This window comes from Nothoprocta perdicaria, unplaced genomic scaffold (assembly GCF_003342845.1).
Source record: "Nothoprocta perdicaria isolate Ctin4 unplaced genomic scaffold, notPer1 scaffold_144, whole genome shotgun sequence".
In the NCBI taxonomy this organism is placed as follows: Eukaryota; Metazoa; Chordata; class Aves; order Tinamiformes; family Tinamidae; genus Nothoprocta; species Nothoprocta perdicaria.
The window spans coordinates 2,028,560-2,042,868 of record NW_020454583.1 but is presented as its reverse complement, the minus strand read 5'-3'; the positions used below and the strand labels follow the sequence as shown (position 1 = coordinate 2,042,868).

General features: G+C 45.0%; 1 protein-coding gene across 1 annotated transcript in view; it reads right to left on the bottom strand.

The window, feature by feature from the left end:
- Positions 1-14,309, bottom strand: part of SH3RF3 (SH3 domain containing ring finger 3) — a 94,215-nt gene that overhangs the window by 7,712 nt on the left and 72,194 nt on the right. Inside the window, exon 9 of the mRNA XM_026034482.1 lies at positions 4,774-5,111. Coding sequence (XP_025890267.1) covers positions 4,774-5,111 — 338 coding nt within the window. The remainder of the gene's footprint in view (positions 1-4,773; positions 5,112-14,309) is intronic.

Genomic DNA, 14,309 nt, shown 5'->3' with positions numbered 1-14,309 from the left:
CAAAGCCTGACGCAGGGTAAGTCACTTGTGCATCACTCCACAGAGYGGGGCTCACCTCATGCACGCTAGGAATCGCTTGTCTGGTCTAAATTTTTCATACAGAAATAGACATTGGATGGCATCCATCAAAACTGACCAGTAATTAAGGAAGAGCTGGGCTCCAGTCTGGACATAGAGTAAGAAACCAAAATACCGAATATTTGCTTCCCAGAGTGAATGCGTGCAACCAGGACACTGATGGAGGCTGAGAGAGTTAGGAAAATAGAGGCACRATGAAGAAAACTAGGACTGCAGGGCTAGCCTTCAACTGGACACATTTTGTCTTCAGAGTGCTTGGTTTTGGAAACTGAAGGCAAGTTTCTGTTTGTAAAAGTATTCTAAGGGAGCAAGTATTTCAGGAAGAACAAAGAGGACATTTGTGTGCTTTAGGGTTGCCAACGTAGTTTTGTGTGGGGACAGCAAATCAGGGCAAATAAAGCACCYAGCCCACTGCTCTTACTCATCAGTGGAGCTCTGTTTTGCTATCCCTTCATTGGCAGATTGCAGAGACCTGCAAAGCTCCTTTACACACCAAGAGCCAAAAGCTGCTTTCCCACTTTCCATATTACTGTGTCTGAATCAGCAGCCCTAGAAGGACAGATCTCAGCTGGGTCTTTCTACCCTTCTGCTGGAAATATTGCAGGATTCAGTTTCTGAGGTGGTTATTTCTAGTTTCTCCATCAGGTATGCCCCATCAGAGAAGCACTTAGCCATGTGCTTGCATGTCACTGCTCAGGCAGAACGTGCTCCTGTGGGTCATTCCTCCAGCATCCCTTTCCAGGAATGAAAAAGCCCTTTCTTTGCTTTCCCTTTTGGCAAAGAAGATACAAGTATGGGGTATGGTTGGAGCCAGCAGGTGTGATGTGCAATGGGCTCGAGTGCTTCCGTGAGGTGGGAGCTCAGGTTTGAATGTGGCAGTGATTTGCGGAAAGTGCCCATGGCAGCTCATGGAGATGCGTGAGGCGCCTGSCCCTGGCATTGATCCTGCGCTGCTGTGATCACAGCTTGCTGGAAGGCTCCATGAAAAGCACCCGGAGACGGCACAGGTACCGCCTTGGTGCTCGTGGGCAGACTGCACCTCCTGCCTCCACATGCAGAGCAGTCTGCAGGCTCAGGCCCTGCATCAACACAGGACATGACGGGGCAGCAGCACCCGGGATGGTGCTGCTCATTGCACCAGTGGGAGCTGGAAAAGAGCATGGAACACAAGCATCCTGCTGAGGTGCTCGTTCACAGCCCATCCCTGCGACCCSATGTGACAGCAATGGCATCTGGGGAACTTTCCCGCTCTGCTGCTCACACAGGACAGAAGTGACAGGAGAGCTCCAGCCTAAGCAACAGGGGAGCACCAGCCAAAGTGACAGGAGGGCCCCAGCCGAAGTGACAGGAAGGCTCCAGTCTAAGTGACAGGGGAGCTGGGACCAGTTTCCAGCCACCCTGAAAGAAACAGATACTGGAGGAGATTCTAGAAGTATGAAGTGTAGTAAGGTAAAATAATTATTTGTCTTGCTGTCCATGCACAAAATAAAATAAAATAAAATAAAATAAAATAAAATAAAATAAAATAAAATAAAGCACACCAGCTAGCTGAGCTTTGAGAAAGCAAGGCTCAATTTGCCTTCCTTTCTGCCTGGCTCTGTCCTCAGCGTGGGCTGTGCTGCACAGCAGCAGAACAGGTAACTTTTCCATGAAACTGTGACCACGAAGGTGCCAGCAGTGAGAGCCTTTTACCGCCCCTCCGATGCAGCGAGGGGCACCGAGGCTTGGTTGTGATCAGCAGCCAGCACGAGGCCAGTGCTGCAGCCGCAGGACAACCTCTATGGGAGAAGTAGCGAGGCTCTGCTGCCTGTATGAGCCTCATTTCAAATGCTGTAAATATTAAGGAATGTGCTACTTCTTCCAACCTTTCAGTGCTCTGTCTCTGTGTGCACAGATGGGCGTTGGGAGACAGAAAGCCAAGTACAGCTAAGTGCACTGAAATGCTTTGCAGCTTTTTAAAATTTCAGCCAGCATCTGAATCTGTTTATCTAACCTTTTTTTTTTTTTTTTTCCTCCTCTTCCTTTTCTTTTTCACAGAATTGCTCCTACTGTGCAGATGAAATGCCCCAAAATGCAAACAAGCAAAATACGGAGCTGAGAGATGTTGAATGAAGTTCCTCCATTGCCAGATGTGAAAAGAACAAGCGGGTTGAAAACTGTAATTTGTTTAAAAAAAATATAATTTGGTACTTCTGAGCAATTTGACGATTTAATGAGCACAGATGGATGTGGGATGAATTTCTAAGAGACAAGTGTTTAACGTATCTGCTCAGATTATTCCAGGACTAAGCATTATCCTTCCTAGTGCATGAAGGTAATTAATATTTCCCATTATGGGCATAAAAAGCCCGTATGATCAGCTAAGGCATGCAGATACACCAGTGATATAGAAGTTAATTCATAAATCAATTAGAGAATCTTGCCTGCTGTGTATAATTAAGGTTACTTCAATTATAGCTTATTTTCAGATTTAAGATTCAGGAAACAAAATGCCTAAAATGAGACTAAGTTCCTTACCACTGTACACTGCAATTGACAGTATTTACAGTTACAGAAGTCTATGTGTTTTTACTCACAACTCCAGCAATGCTGAGCACCAACCCATGTCCCTCCAGCCCTATCCTGCCTCCCTGCAGCTGCTTAATAGTGCCATTAGTTGCATGTTTCACTGTCAGGATCATCCGGAGGTGAACTGGGACACTTGCAGACTCGGTGACCAGTGCTGCCGTATTAAGTATGCCCGGACATCCCTGCAGTGATTGAGACTTCCAAGGAGTTGCCCGCTCCAGAGGTGCCAGGAATTGCTTTTCGGGGTTTCTCTTCATGGTTGCATTTAACTAAAGGTGCAGTATTCTGCTGATTTAGTTACACTGGTGCTAAATCTAGTTTATATTGATTTAGCTTTTCTTATAGCGTTAATCTAAACTGATGTAGACCAAATTAAGTGTGCAATTGGTGCCTCACTCTTTTTATTAAATTGCTTTTTCATGGATTCTAAGGGCAAGAGACCACGGCGATGGTCTGCTCTCAGTGCCTGTGTTACGCTGCTGAAGGACTTGCCTGCACTTATTTCTGTGTCAAGCCTAATAGCTGCACTTGAACTGCAGCACCTCTTTTAGAGAAACATCAAATCCATATTAAGAATAGTTCCATCTCTGTCCTTCCTGCAGTCTCTCATGGACTGTTACCAGTTGTTCCTAAATTGKCTCTTCTAATAGGTATAAAACTGAGTTCCTTGTATCTCTCACTAAAAGAATATTGTTTTAAATCTTCCATCCTTATGGCACTTCTCTGAGCCCACTCCATTTTGCCCGAATTTGGCTTTTCTGAAGCAAACTGTTACTCCAAATGCTGTTTACCAACACACTGAAGTCGCTCTGTACCAATGAGTCTACTCTCTTTATCATCTGCCTCCCACTCCAGTCATCTGTGCTGCACCAGCAGAGATTTTATCTTGGACAGTGGGGGGTCTAAGACCCAACTGTTTTGGGGTTACACTTTACACACAGTCATGTGCCAGTGATTCCTAATCTATAATTACATTYGAAGCCACGAGGTGAATCTATTTTATATTGACTTAATACAGTGTGTCAGTTTTGTAGTTTACTCAACAAAATCACGTCGCATTAACAAGCCAGGTGCCTTAGAAAAGTATAAATATGTTACAACATCAGTTTTACCTTCCCAACCATATTTCAGCTTGCATTCAACAAAATATCATGTGCAAGGTATGACCTGACCCGTAGTATTTCTTATTAGGCCTCGCATTAGCTATTCCATCCACTGAGTGGATTCAGGGTCAGACCGACTTGCCCAACTCGTTTCATTTATTGCCTCTCACACATTCACACAAAAACAACTCCTCTCAAAACTCTGGGACTTAAAACTTGATCAAAATCATTTAACAGATCAACTCCAGACGCTTTCACAGACTGCTCTTTGAAAACTCTTCGGGTTTTTKTTGTTGTTGTTTTGTTTTGTTTTTGTTTTGTTTTCCCAAAACAGTGTCCTCTCAGTGAGCAGTGCTTCACATCAGCCTGAGACACCTTTCCAGTGGAAAGCATTCGAATAGCCTCATGTCTATAGCATCAACAGCATCAGTGTGACTCTGCARACAGAGATGTAGCTCTTTTTTTGTACTACTCTCTCTAGTCACTTCTCTCCTTGCCAGTTTATCCCCTCCCTCGTCCTTATTTTTTCTGGTAGTGCTACCCTGCTTTCTTTGGGTTTGCAAAGCCACTTTTTCTAAGGTGCCAAGTACAGGGTAGGCTGTTAAAAYGAACACCAGCATCCTCTGTACATTCCTCTCTATAAGGGAGAAGCTTTTTTAATGACAGTTCCCCGAGGAAGGCTCTAGCTGGGAGTCCCCCAAGGAGGAATTTTAGGCAGGGCCTGGTAACGCAGAGCAGGCCAGAAGGGCCTTGCTGGGCAAACACATCTCCCTGCTGTCCCAGGCAGGGAGCCCCGCGTGGCTGCTCCCGAGCTCACGGGAACACAGGGATCCCAAGTAAAAAGCAGCCTTTTCCAGGAGCAGCSCCCCTCACTGGACGGGAGAGCCCAACGGCAAGGCTCTTTGTTTGCAGGGTGAATATTTATTAAAGCAGGCRGTTTGCCAAGGGCAGAGGCACCCGAGCCGCCTCACGGCTGAGCAGGCCCAAAGCCGAGCCCTGGGCTGCAGCCGGCGACAGGACTTACCTTTCCCGCGGCAAGGGCTTCGGCTCCGGCCGGATAGCTGCCATGGAAGAGAGGGGCTGCCGGGCAGGAGAAGGGATGGAAAAATTCAAATCCAAGGAGCCTGTTTTCCTGTGCAGCGGCTCCAGGCCCATGGCTCCCTGCATTTCGCTCTCGATGGGGCACGAGCCGGCCCTGCCGTGGCTGGAGAGGGAGGAGAGCTCGGGTCCCACGGCCCCTTGCAGGGCGCCTTCGAGGGCCGCCTGGGCGTCGTGCGTGGGCGACACGGAYGGCGGCGAGCGCGACTTCTTCTTCGTCGACGCTCCCGCCAGGAGTTTCAGCAGGCCGCTCTTCTTCTCCTTCTGGAAAGCAAGCACAGGGAACACGGACGGTGAGCGGACACCTCAGTGGCCTTGGCTTTGCCTCGGCTGTGCTTGGTGGAGAACTGCCCTCCCCTAAGGGGGTGACTTCTCCTGCTGTGCCAGCGCCAGGAYAGCATCGGCTTCATGTTTGAAGGGACACCACAGAATTCACAGTCACCAAGTACAGCGTTAGCCTGTAGGAGACTTCAGCATTTTAAAATGTTTTTCTGCTACAGACAAATGAAAATGAGATAAAGTGCTCTTTCAAATAATGCCAAAGGGAGAAAAAAAGAAAAGCAAAAAGCAAATTCAAATTTCATAGAATCACAGAATCCTTAAGGTTGGAAGGGACATCCAGAGGTCATCCAGTCCAACTMCCCTGCACACGCAGGGACATGGGGCACAGGGCTGCATCCAAGCGGGTTTTAAAGATCTCCAGAGAGGGAGACTCCACAACCTCTCCGGGCAGCCTGTGCCAGGGCTCTGTCACCCTCACTGTCAAGAATATTTTCCTTACGTTCCCGTGGAACTTTTGGTGCCTCAGTTTGTGGCCGTTTCCTCTAGTCCTATCGCTGGCCACCACTGAAAAGAGGCCGCCCCCTCCTCCTCACTGCCTCCCTTGAGGTATTTATACACGCTGATCAGGTCTCCCCTCAGCCATCTCTTCTCCAGGCTGAACAGGCCCAGCTCCCTCAGCCTTAAGTTTCACTGATGGAGGAATSTATCCAATTTTACATACCCTAAAATGTCGTAAAAAATTCTACTACATGTTTACCTCACACACACMAATGCAGAATATTTTCTTCTTTGGATAGGAAGGTTTTGGGTGGAGTGTCGTTTGCAGCAACTGGCTCTTTTTTTGTTTGCAGCAACAGTGCGAAGCGCGACTTGCAACCAGCATAACCACAACGTCGTGCATTAGAGTTTCCATCTTTTAACCACATAAGAAGTTTTGCAAAAAGTCTGTTAGATACCTTTTTCTTCTATCAGAAGTTCAAACTGTTACCCAAAAGGATATTCAGAGACTCAAGGCTGTGAAGTTTAGCTGTATTTGATAATTTGTTCTATAATGGGATCCCGGGGGGGAAAAAGATCCAGCAACTGCAATGCTTACGGGCCAGAAACAATCTATCTGTCTTCCAGCAGAAACAGTCCTTGGAAATACAAGCCAGCAGTTTATTTATTCTGCATAGACAAAATGTCCCGTGTAAGGTTTAAAATTATGCTATTTTATGTGCGTATTACTGAAGTCATTTCTCAAAGCATCTTTAAAGAAGAGGAGAAATACTACGATAAACTGAATATAAGTGTTTGGAAGATACTCAGATTTACTGTAATGTGCTTGGAATATCTGATGTCTCTGCTCCCTAAGTTCTCTTGTTGGYTCTCTTTAGCTGTCATAGACTCATGAGAGAGCTGGGACATGTCAAGACATAGAAAAGAAAAACTGAAGCACATCTTTATTACAATGTCCACTGGTTTTTGAAGAGTGGAGCCTAAGCTAAGCTTCCAGATCCCGGACTACTGCAAATTGCAGATCCCAACCATATGCTCTGTTTAAAGGACATTTGTCATTTATGAGTTACTTTACAGATTAATGGATCTCTGCTGCCAAGATGATGCTCATCCAAGCAGAATCCATGGAAGCCAAAGGAGAACAGCCAGACGGCACCATCAGGTCAAAAATCCCTAAATTAATTCCTGTGGAACCAACAGGCGAGCAGATCCAGCCTCTCTAGTAAACCTCTTCTTTCCCTGATGGGAAGCAACCCTTGTCAGAACTGTGCTAGGTACTAGGAGTCCACCTAAAGAAACACCCTTGGTCTCTCCCTCGCTCCTTAGTTAAGAGATATTGCTGCTGTCCACATTATATAGATTGCAAAGCTCTACACGAAATGACAGAGAATCACAGCGTAGCTGAGGKYGGAAGGGACCTCACGAGATCATCTAGCCCAACCCCATTGCCAAACTGCGTTCCTGTGGTGGGTGGGTAGAAACAGTGACTCAAAGGGTGCCGGACACGGTGTCCACACGTGTGGGGAGGTGTCTGCAGGCTAGGGACAGGGTGCGACCCACATGGCTGGGCTCTAGGGAAAGGGCTGCTGTGGAGCACGGAGCGCGGCGCCTTAATTGGCAGCTTTGCACACGCCAAGCAGCCATGTGAACTTAAGCCCTGTGTAATGAACAATTAATATTCCTGTGTGGTAGCAGCCTTTCTAATTTTTGCTTCTAATTTAAATGCCCTGGCAAGTGTTCTTTAGAAAAAGCCTTGTACGTCTTAGACCGTTTAAGGCGCGGAAGCAAAAATCTTTGGATAGAGGGAAATACATATATTTCACATCCATTTGTATATTCACATCCATTTGTATATTAAAGAGCAGCTGAGACTGTCAGTCATTCAATTTTGATTATAAAAACAGCTTCAACCCTACAAGGTTACTCCCAGCATAAGTTTCTACACTCAAGCTACTATCCCTCAGATAATAGAAAGCTATAACGAAAATACTAATGTACCCTTTGTTCTATTCTAACAAAAGGAAAAATCATAAAGAATTGATTTTTAGTCTCTTTTTAGTCAGCTGGGCATTTTACAAAACTTCCTAGATTAAAATCCATGTTCTCTAAAGGAACAAGACAGTTTACTTTAGCTGTTGAACCTAGACCTGCTAGTCAAAAAACAGAGACTCCCATTCTTCCCATTACAGCCTCGGGCAAGAGGTGAACTGATAGGAGGTGAACTGATGGGAAATAGCTTGGGTGTCTGGGTGCATCCGTCTTTCTCTCCCTTTGACTGGGCCTGGCAAATGCTCTCTGCCTCTCCTGTGCTCCATGGCCGCTGCTCCGAGCGCTTCCAGCAAAGCGAAGGCTTCCAGGAGCTGATAACCAAGTGCTACGTCCCTCAGGAGGGACACGCCGGGTTTGAACCTCCTGTGATCAGGAGGTGCCTCCTCCCCATGTCCGAAAATGAGAGTAAGTTAAAGCTCCTCCTGATCCTTGGTGGGGGGTGTGTTAATTTTGCCAATGTTTCAAACCTCTGCTTTTCTCTGAGAGTAACCAGTCTTTTTCCGTGGCTTTTGCATTACCAAAAAAAAGAACGTACTATTTGGAATGGAGTTTTAGAATGCAGTCCCAGCGATGATTTATAGCAAATGTCYAAGTATTATGAATTCATTTAATATTTAGTGTAATAGTAGCCATCCTTCACAAGAAATTAATTTAATATTTATGTGGCTGTCCAAGACAGTCCTTTCTGCAGCAGTTTCGCTGTATATCAACTAAGCATTAATTAATGGGCATAAATGCCATAGGAAAATCCACACCGGTCAGTTACAGGCTCTCTGGGCTCTGAAAGGGGCAAAGAAATTACAGGGACCAAGCCTGACAGCAATCAGGAGTGAAGGAAAAGGAAGTTTCCCTTTTGCGTCCACTGGCTGCCAATGCCGTTTTCCAGGAACTCTGTAATCTCCTGGAATAGCTCTGTAATTATCACATGTCCTTTGTCTGGCTGCTACATTTCCCGTTGCCCACGGACTGTGTTGGATGTCTCAGCCTTTGGAAGGCGCCACGGCCGGAGCCCGGCACCTGGATGCCCAGCATGGACAGCATTTTCTGTCCCTGGTTAGACTGGGCTTAAATCAGCACCTTTGTGTGGCCCAGTTGGACTCTAGGATGTTCATACTCAAAACTTGGAAACCTTTAGTTTCAGGAGGATCAATACTTGGAGAAAAAAAGACAAAAAAAGGGTGAAATTTTGGCTTTCAAATTAATCCCAGACTTTTGTTAGTAATAATAATAAAAAAAGGACTGTGAACATAGACTAAATACGCAGGTCAGAATTCCTGGTTTTGCTGACAAAACCTAATCATGAGACTCTCTCGCTGTGCTCGAGTATTGAGGGATCTCCCTGGGATGCAGCCTCTGGAAGCGCATGGATGGGATGTGAGCCCTCTCTGTGGCCCTGAGCTGCTCTTACGGGCAGCTTATACCGGCGTGGGGACACGTTACCATCCTCGTGTCGCTGCGGGAGCGRTGTGAGAAGTGAAGAGAGCCGAGCCTAAAAACTCAGGCAGGACTAGATCAACATTCAAGTCTCCGATATGTAAATGGGGAAATATTTTGCTTCAGAGTAATTGGGGCTGATTCTTCCCCTCATTAATAACCCCACTTGAAGATAATAAGCAGCTCCTCTCTCAGCTTCAGAGATGAGATGAGCACAGAAGGCAGCTACTTGGCTGATGACTGAGTGATAACCAAGTCCCCCGTCTGCAGGGTAATAACCATGCCATAATCCAAATACCAATTATACAGACTGGCTATATTAAAACAGATTCCCCCTCTCCCTTTCTTTTTTGGTTTTTTTTTTTTTTTTTTGTAACCTAATACAGAAAATTCTGGTTTATTTTTCTTCATCTGCAGCTTCTAATACTTCATTTCCTACCTATCCAGACTCATTAAATAAATGAGGAAACTTCATTGCAGCTGATAGAAAACCTGGCTCCAGCCGTAGAGATGAGGTAATTTTTCATGGAGCAGCAGTTACAGCAATAGATAAGAAACCCAGAGGGAGAAAAGAGGCTTCATTTCAAAACACACACAAAAAAAAAATTACAAAGCCATATAAATGTTGCACTGAGTGCTGAGGAACAAATGAGAAATTCATCTATCAGTCAGTATCCCCAAACTACCCACTCTACTGCATGTTTAACGTGGTCAGTGCTTGTTTCGGCAAAATTAAGTTAGTGTCTGGAGATTAGTCCACTTATACTCTCATTCCAGTTTGGCCCTAGATGATGGGCACGTAGAAAGCAAGTGGTACTTGATTATGTCTTGTAGGCAAAAAAGTTTTTCACATTTTAAAACCTGTGTAAAATGATTTGAGATTTTGATATATATATATATATATATATATATACACACTAAGAACAGAAAAACACAGAACCACCAGCATTGTCTCAAACTTCACGTCTGTGATATGAATTTATCATTTGCAATTTGTCACTATTTTTGATGAGCCATAGGTGACGTGCTGATCAAGACAGAACAGTAATTATTCTCGGTAATTACTACATAATTATTTCTGATTTTAGGAAAGGACTAGTTCTGTATCATACATTGAATGGAAATACTTGCCAAAGATAAAATTCTTAGTGGAGACAGCTGCTTCTGGTCAAAAGTCTATTATTATAATCCAAATATGCAAGTTAAATAGCAAGGAAAGAAAAGGATTTTAAGAGTCATAATATCATTGGGTTTCAAATCCCAATGACAGTAACTTAAAAACATAAATACACAAACATGTTAGACTTATAGTCACTAATTTTAAAAATAATTAGTATTACAGTCAGTAGAAAATAAATAAAATGTCTTGCAGTTAGACCTGACCTAGACCTTTCAAATGTTTTGGAAGCAAAACTGAGAAGAGGAAATGGTGCTCAGGTCCCAGTTCAGCAGAGCACACAGGCACTTAAACACGTGCTCTTGTTGAACGGAGGTGGATGCAAAGCTCTGGAGACTGGTAAAAGAGATAAAGAGGAACTCTAGAAATATATTTGAATGTTCAGCTTACATGGAGTATTGGACCTTTCAAATACAGGAACAAAGTTAAAGGCTAAATCACAGGAAAAAAACAAAAAACAACAAAAATCTGACGTGGAAGGAGGGAGTCTCAGCTCTCAGCCAGCTTCCTACAATACGTTGTGTTTGCAAGAGTCAGAAGGTAAAAGGCAAAACTGCTGAGACACTAAAACTCTTAATGGTGAACACGGGACAGATGATTGTGACACTGCTGTGGTCTTTCTCTGCTTGATGGAAGGAGATCCCAACAGAATGATGGTTTATATTTTATCATTTTTCCTGGGCTKGTATGTAGGAAATGGGTGATGGCTATGAAAGATATAGAAACTTTTAAGAAATTCAACATCCTGCAGGTCAGTGATTTTTTTTTTTAGTGGGAAAAGCTAAAACAGACCATGGTAAAACTTAAGATTTCCCAATACCTTGATAAAGTTATACAAAATCAGGCAGCAATAAAGTGAAATGTGATAACAGCAGCAAATAGGTGAGGAAACCATGTTTCCAATGAAGTCAATGGCAACATCTCCACTTCTTTCCAAGTAACCAGCRTCTTCAGACGTTCAAGCTGATAAACTCCATGTGCTTAATTCCATTATTTTAAGAAGGGAAATTTGGCACCCATGTGGGACAGAGCATATGCTGTGTGAGAGCAGGTAATTTCCTTGCAGTAATAAAAGCAAGACCTGAGCCCCCCTTCTTTGCTGGCTAACTCAGACGTAGCATTTTGTGCCTCCAACGTCCTAGACACCTACTTCTACCCCCGCATTACTTGGGAGTTGTGAAATCCACTATGAAGCAAGAGGCTTAAAGGGAATAAACTTCAGTACTCACACAAGCCAGTGTCTACTGCAAAACTGGCCTAAATGCCAATGTGGTCCATGCTGTGGGAATACGAATATCTAATCCAAAAGGGGCAAGTTGAACACTGGGAATTGTTAGGAAAAGGCTGGAGAATGATGCAAAAAACATCTGTAGAAAATACTGCTATAGAATGACTTTTCTTCCCACTCTCTCCAGTGCTATGTTCTGTTCTGTTCTGGCCTGGAAATAGATGCTGCAGGACTAGAGAAAGCAGAGGGAGCAGCAGCAGGACATGCAGAGGTGCTGGACCCCTCTGCCCCACGGAGATGGATGCCAGCCCTGTAACACYGTGGGCTGGAAAGAGGCACGAGAGAAGCCTGAAAAACCCTTCACTGCGCAGAGCAAGTCGCTTGGGAACAGGTTSGTTATTTCTCACAATAGAGGAATTAGGAGAAACCTAATGAGATTATCAGGCGAATGGTTGAGAGTGAAAGAAGAAAATAGGAAGCACTTTTTCACAGAGCACATAATTAAGCAGAGACTAAGCGCACACAGTACTGGGGAAGCCAAAAGTACAACCGGGTTCAAAGGGGGATTAGACAAATTAATGGGGAACAGATCTAAGAAGGGCTATKAAAGTGACGGTAGGGAGCCAACCTCTGCTTCAGGAAGTCCCAATCAGCAAATGAAACAGCATTTACAGCATTACAGAGGGTGCCTCCAGCTTGCTAGAAATACCTCATAAAAACTGTGAGAAYGATTGCTATGATGAAGATTTTAGCTGTTTGGGCAGGAGCAGGACAGAGCTGAGAATGATGCCCGACAGAAGCCTCCCCTGGCCGGGCGMTGCCGCTCACGTGTACCCAGAGCGTCCCTGGAGCCGCTCTGGGGGCTCCTCATGGTGCCAACGTACCCCAGCCCGAAGCTCAGGAACATTTAAACCTTCTTGGGTTTTATTTTAGGTTTTGGGGTTTTTTTTTTTTTTTGATATAAACCCGAGTGTGAATAAATGATTTAGGCAATTATGCTGGGCCGATGGTCCTTCCCAGGGAACTTGCACAAAACAGATGGCCAGAGCATGAGCATGCCCTCGAAAGTTTAGAGGGAGCAAAGATTCATGTATTTGAGCTAGAGAACCTATCATCTTCTCTGCCAGCAGAGGATTCTGAATGAGAAAAAGATGTATAAATACACTGAATGTGAGACAAACTGCTAAGAACGAGTGCTTTTAAATGCTGGATTATTTAGGCTGACTGGTTAGCTTGCTGCTCCTTATCTCCCATAAGGAAGAGAAAAAGATTTATTGGTCATGGGTAGCACYGGCAGCAACACTGCTATTTTGCAGAGAGCCAGAGTAAGCTCACTTACTGCACACTTAACGAAGGAGAAGCAACAACAGTATTGGGGATACGCATTGACATACACTAATCTTACACACAGTTAGCTCTGGCTTTCCCTGTTCCCAGGGAATGGATGTCACTTCAGAAGCAAACAGCTCAAAGGGCTTGGTCTTGCTTTGTAATCTTATTAAATGACAGATAACTGAGAGCTGTATTTTTAGAGGAAGCAGAAACATATGGGGAAATAGGCCTGGATTAGAGGAGGTCATCTTGTCCCTTACGGCTGATGCACCTATTCCTGCTTGGCTCACGTTGCTCCGGTGGCTGTGACACCTCAGGCTGTAATCTCAGCAGTGCCAGCAAGCTAAACAATATTGGCCTCATTGTCTCTGATGATGGAAGACTGCCCATGGAAAATTTAGGAATCACAGGAGGTATATTCTTCTCTCAAAATCAATTCCCCATGAAAAAGAAAAAAAACTGTCTATGGACAATGAAAAAATGCCAGAATTTGCTTGTCCCAAACACTGAAATACATTATAATGAAATGATTTCGCCAAACAATTCATCAGTTCATAAACAATGCACTTAATTAGAGACTGAGGGGTAAACTGAGATTAATAAAACTAAGCAAATAATCATGGTTGGTGCCTAGAGGGGACAGGACCAGAAGCTCCTCCTGTTCAGACACTACATTTCAAAAAATTGGCTACAGTTCACATCACTTTTGGGGTACCCTGCTTGGGTGAGGGGCAGGAATGAGGGGGGCCCTCCTAGTTCTTAGAAGACAGTAGAAGTCTTCTGAAGTAGCAGAGCCTTGGCCTGATCACAGCCTCGAGCATGGATTATCTTCCTCCCTCTGGCAGCTGTCCTGCAGGTTCGGCAGTTCCCATCACATCAAATTTGAGCATCCAAAAAACCTGTTCTTAGTGTGTTTCACGTCAAAAATACCAGGTCCTGCCCCCGATCCCTCCTGCCCTTGTGAGAGTGTGTACTCCAACAAGACAAGCGATACTTTGCTAGCATCAAGGAGAGACACAGCACCTTACTCAGCCTGCCAGCTTCCCCTCTYGGAGTAAAGAGCAGCCCAGGCCCGCACAGCCTGTGGGACTACCGGGAATCACGGGAGCTCTGTATCCATGGATATCGCGGGCCTCGCTGCACTTGACAGCACAGCACAGGGACAGAGCTGCTGGCCGCAGCACTGAGGTGCAATCAGTTCTCTATGTGCATAAGCTTTGCACTCTCCTCTCGCAAGCTCTCCTGTCAGCAGCGCTACAGACATCTTCAGTTCTGCTGTGCTTCCAAGCAGTGCCCTGTGAATTACTCCTGGGACACACTGAGGTGGCTCAGGGCCTTTTATTTTCCAGGGACCAATTTATCACACATGAAGGAAAGGAAAGGAAAGGAAAGGAAAGGAAAGGAAAGGAAAGGAAAGGAAAGGAAAGGAAAGGAAAGGAAAGGAAAGGAAAGGAAAGGAAAG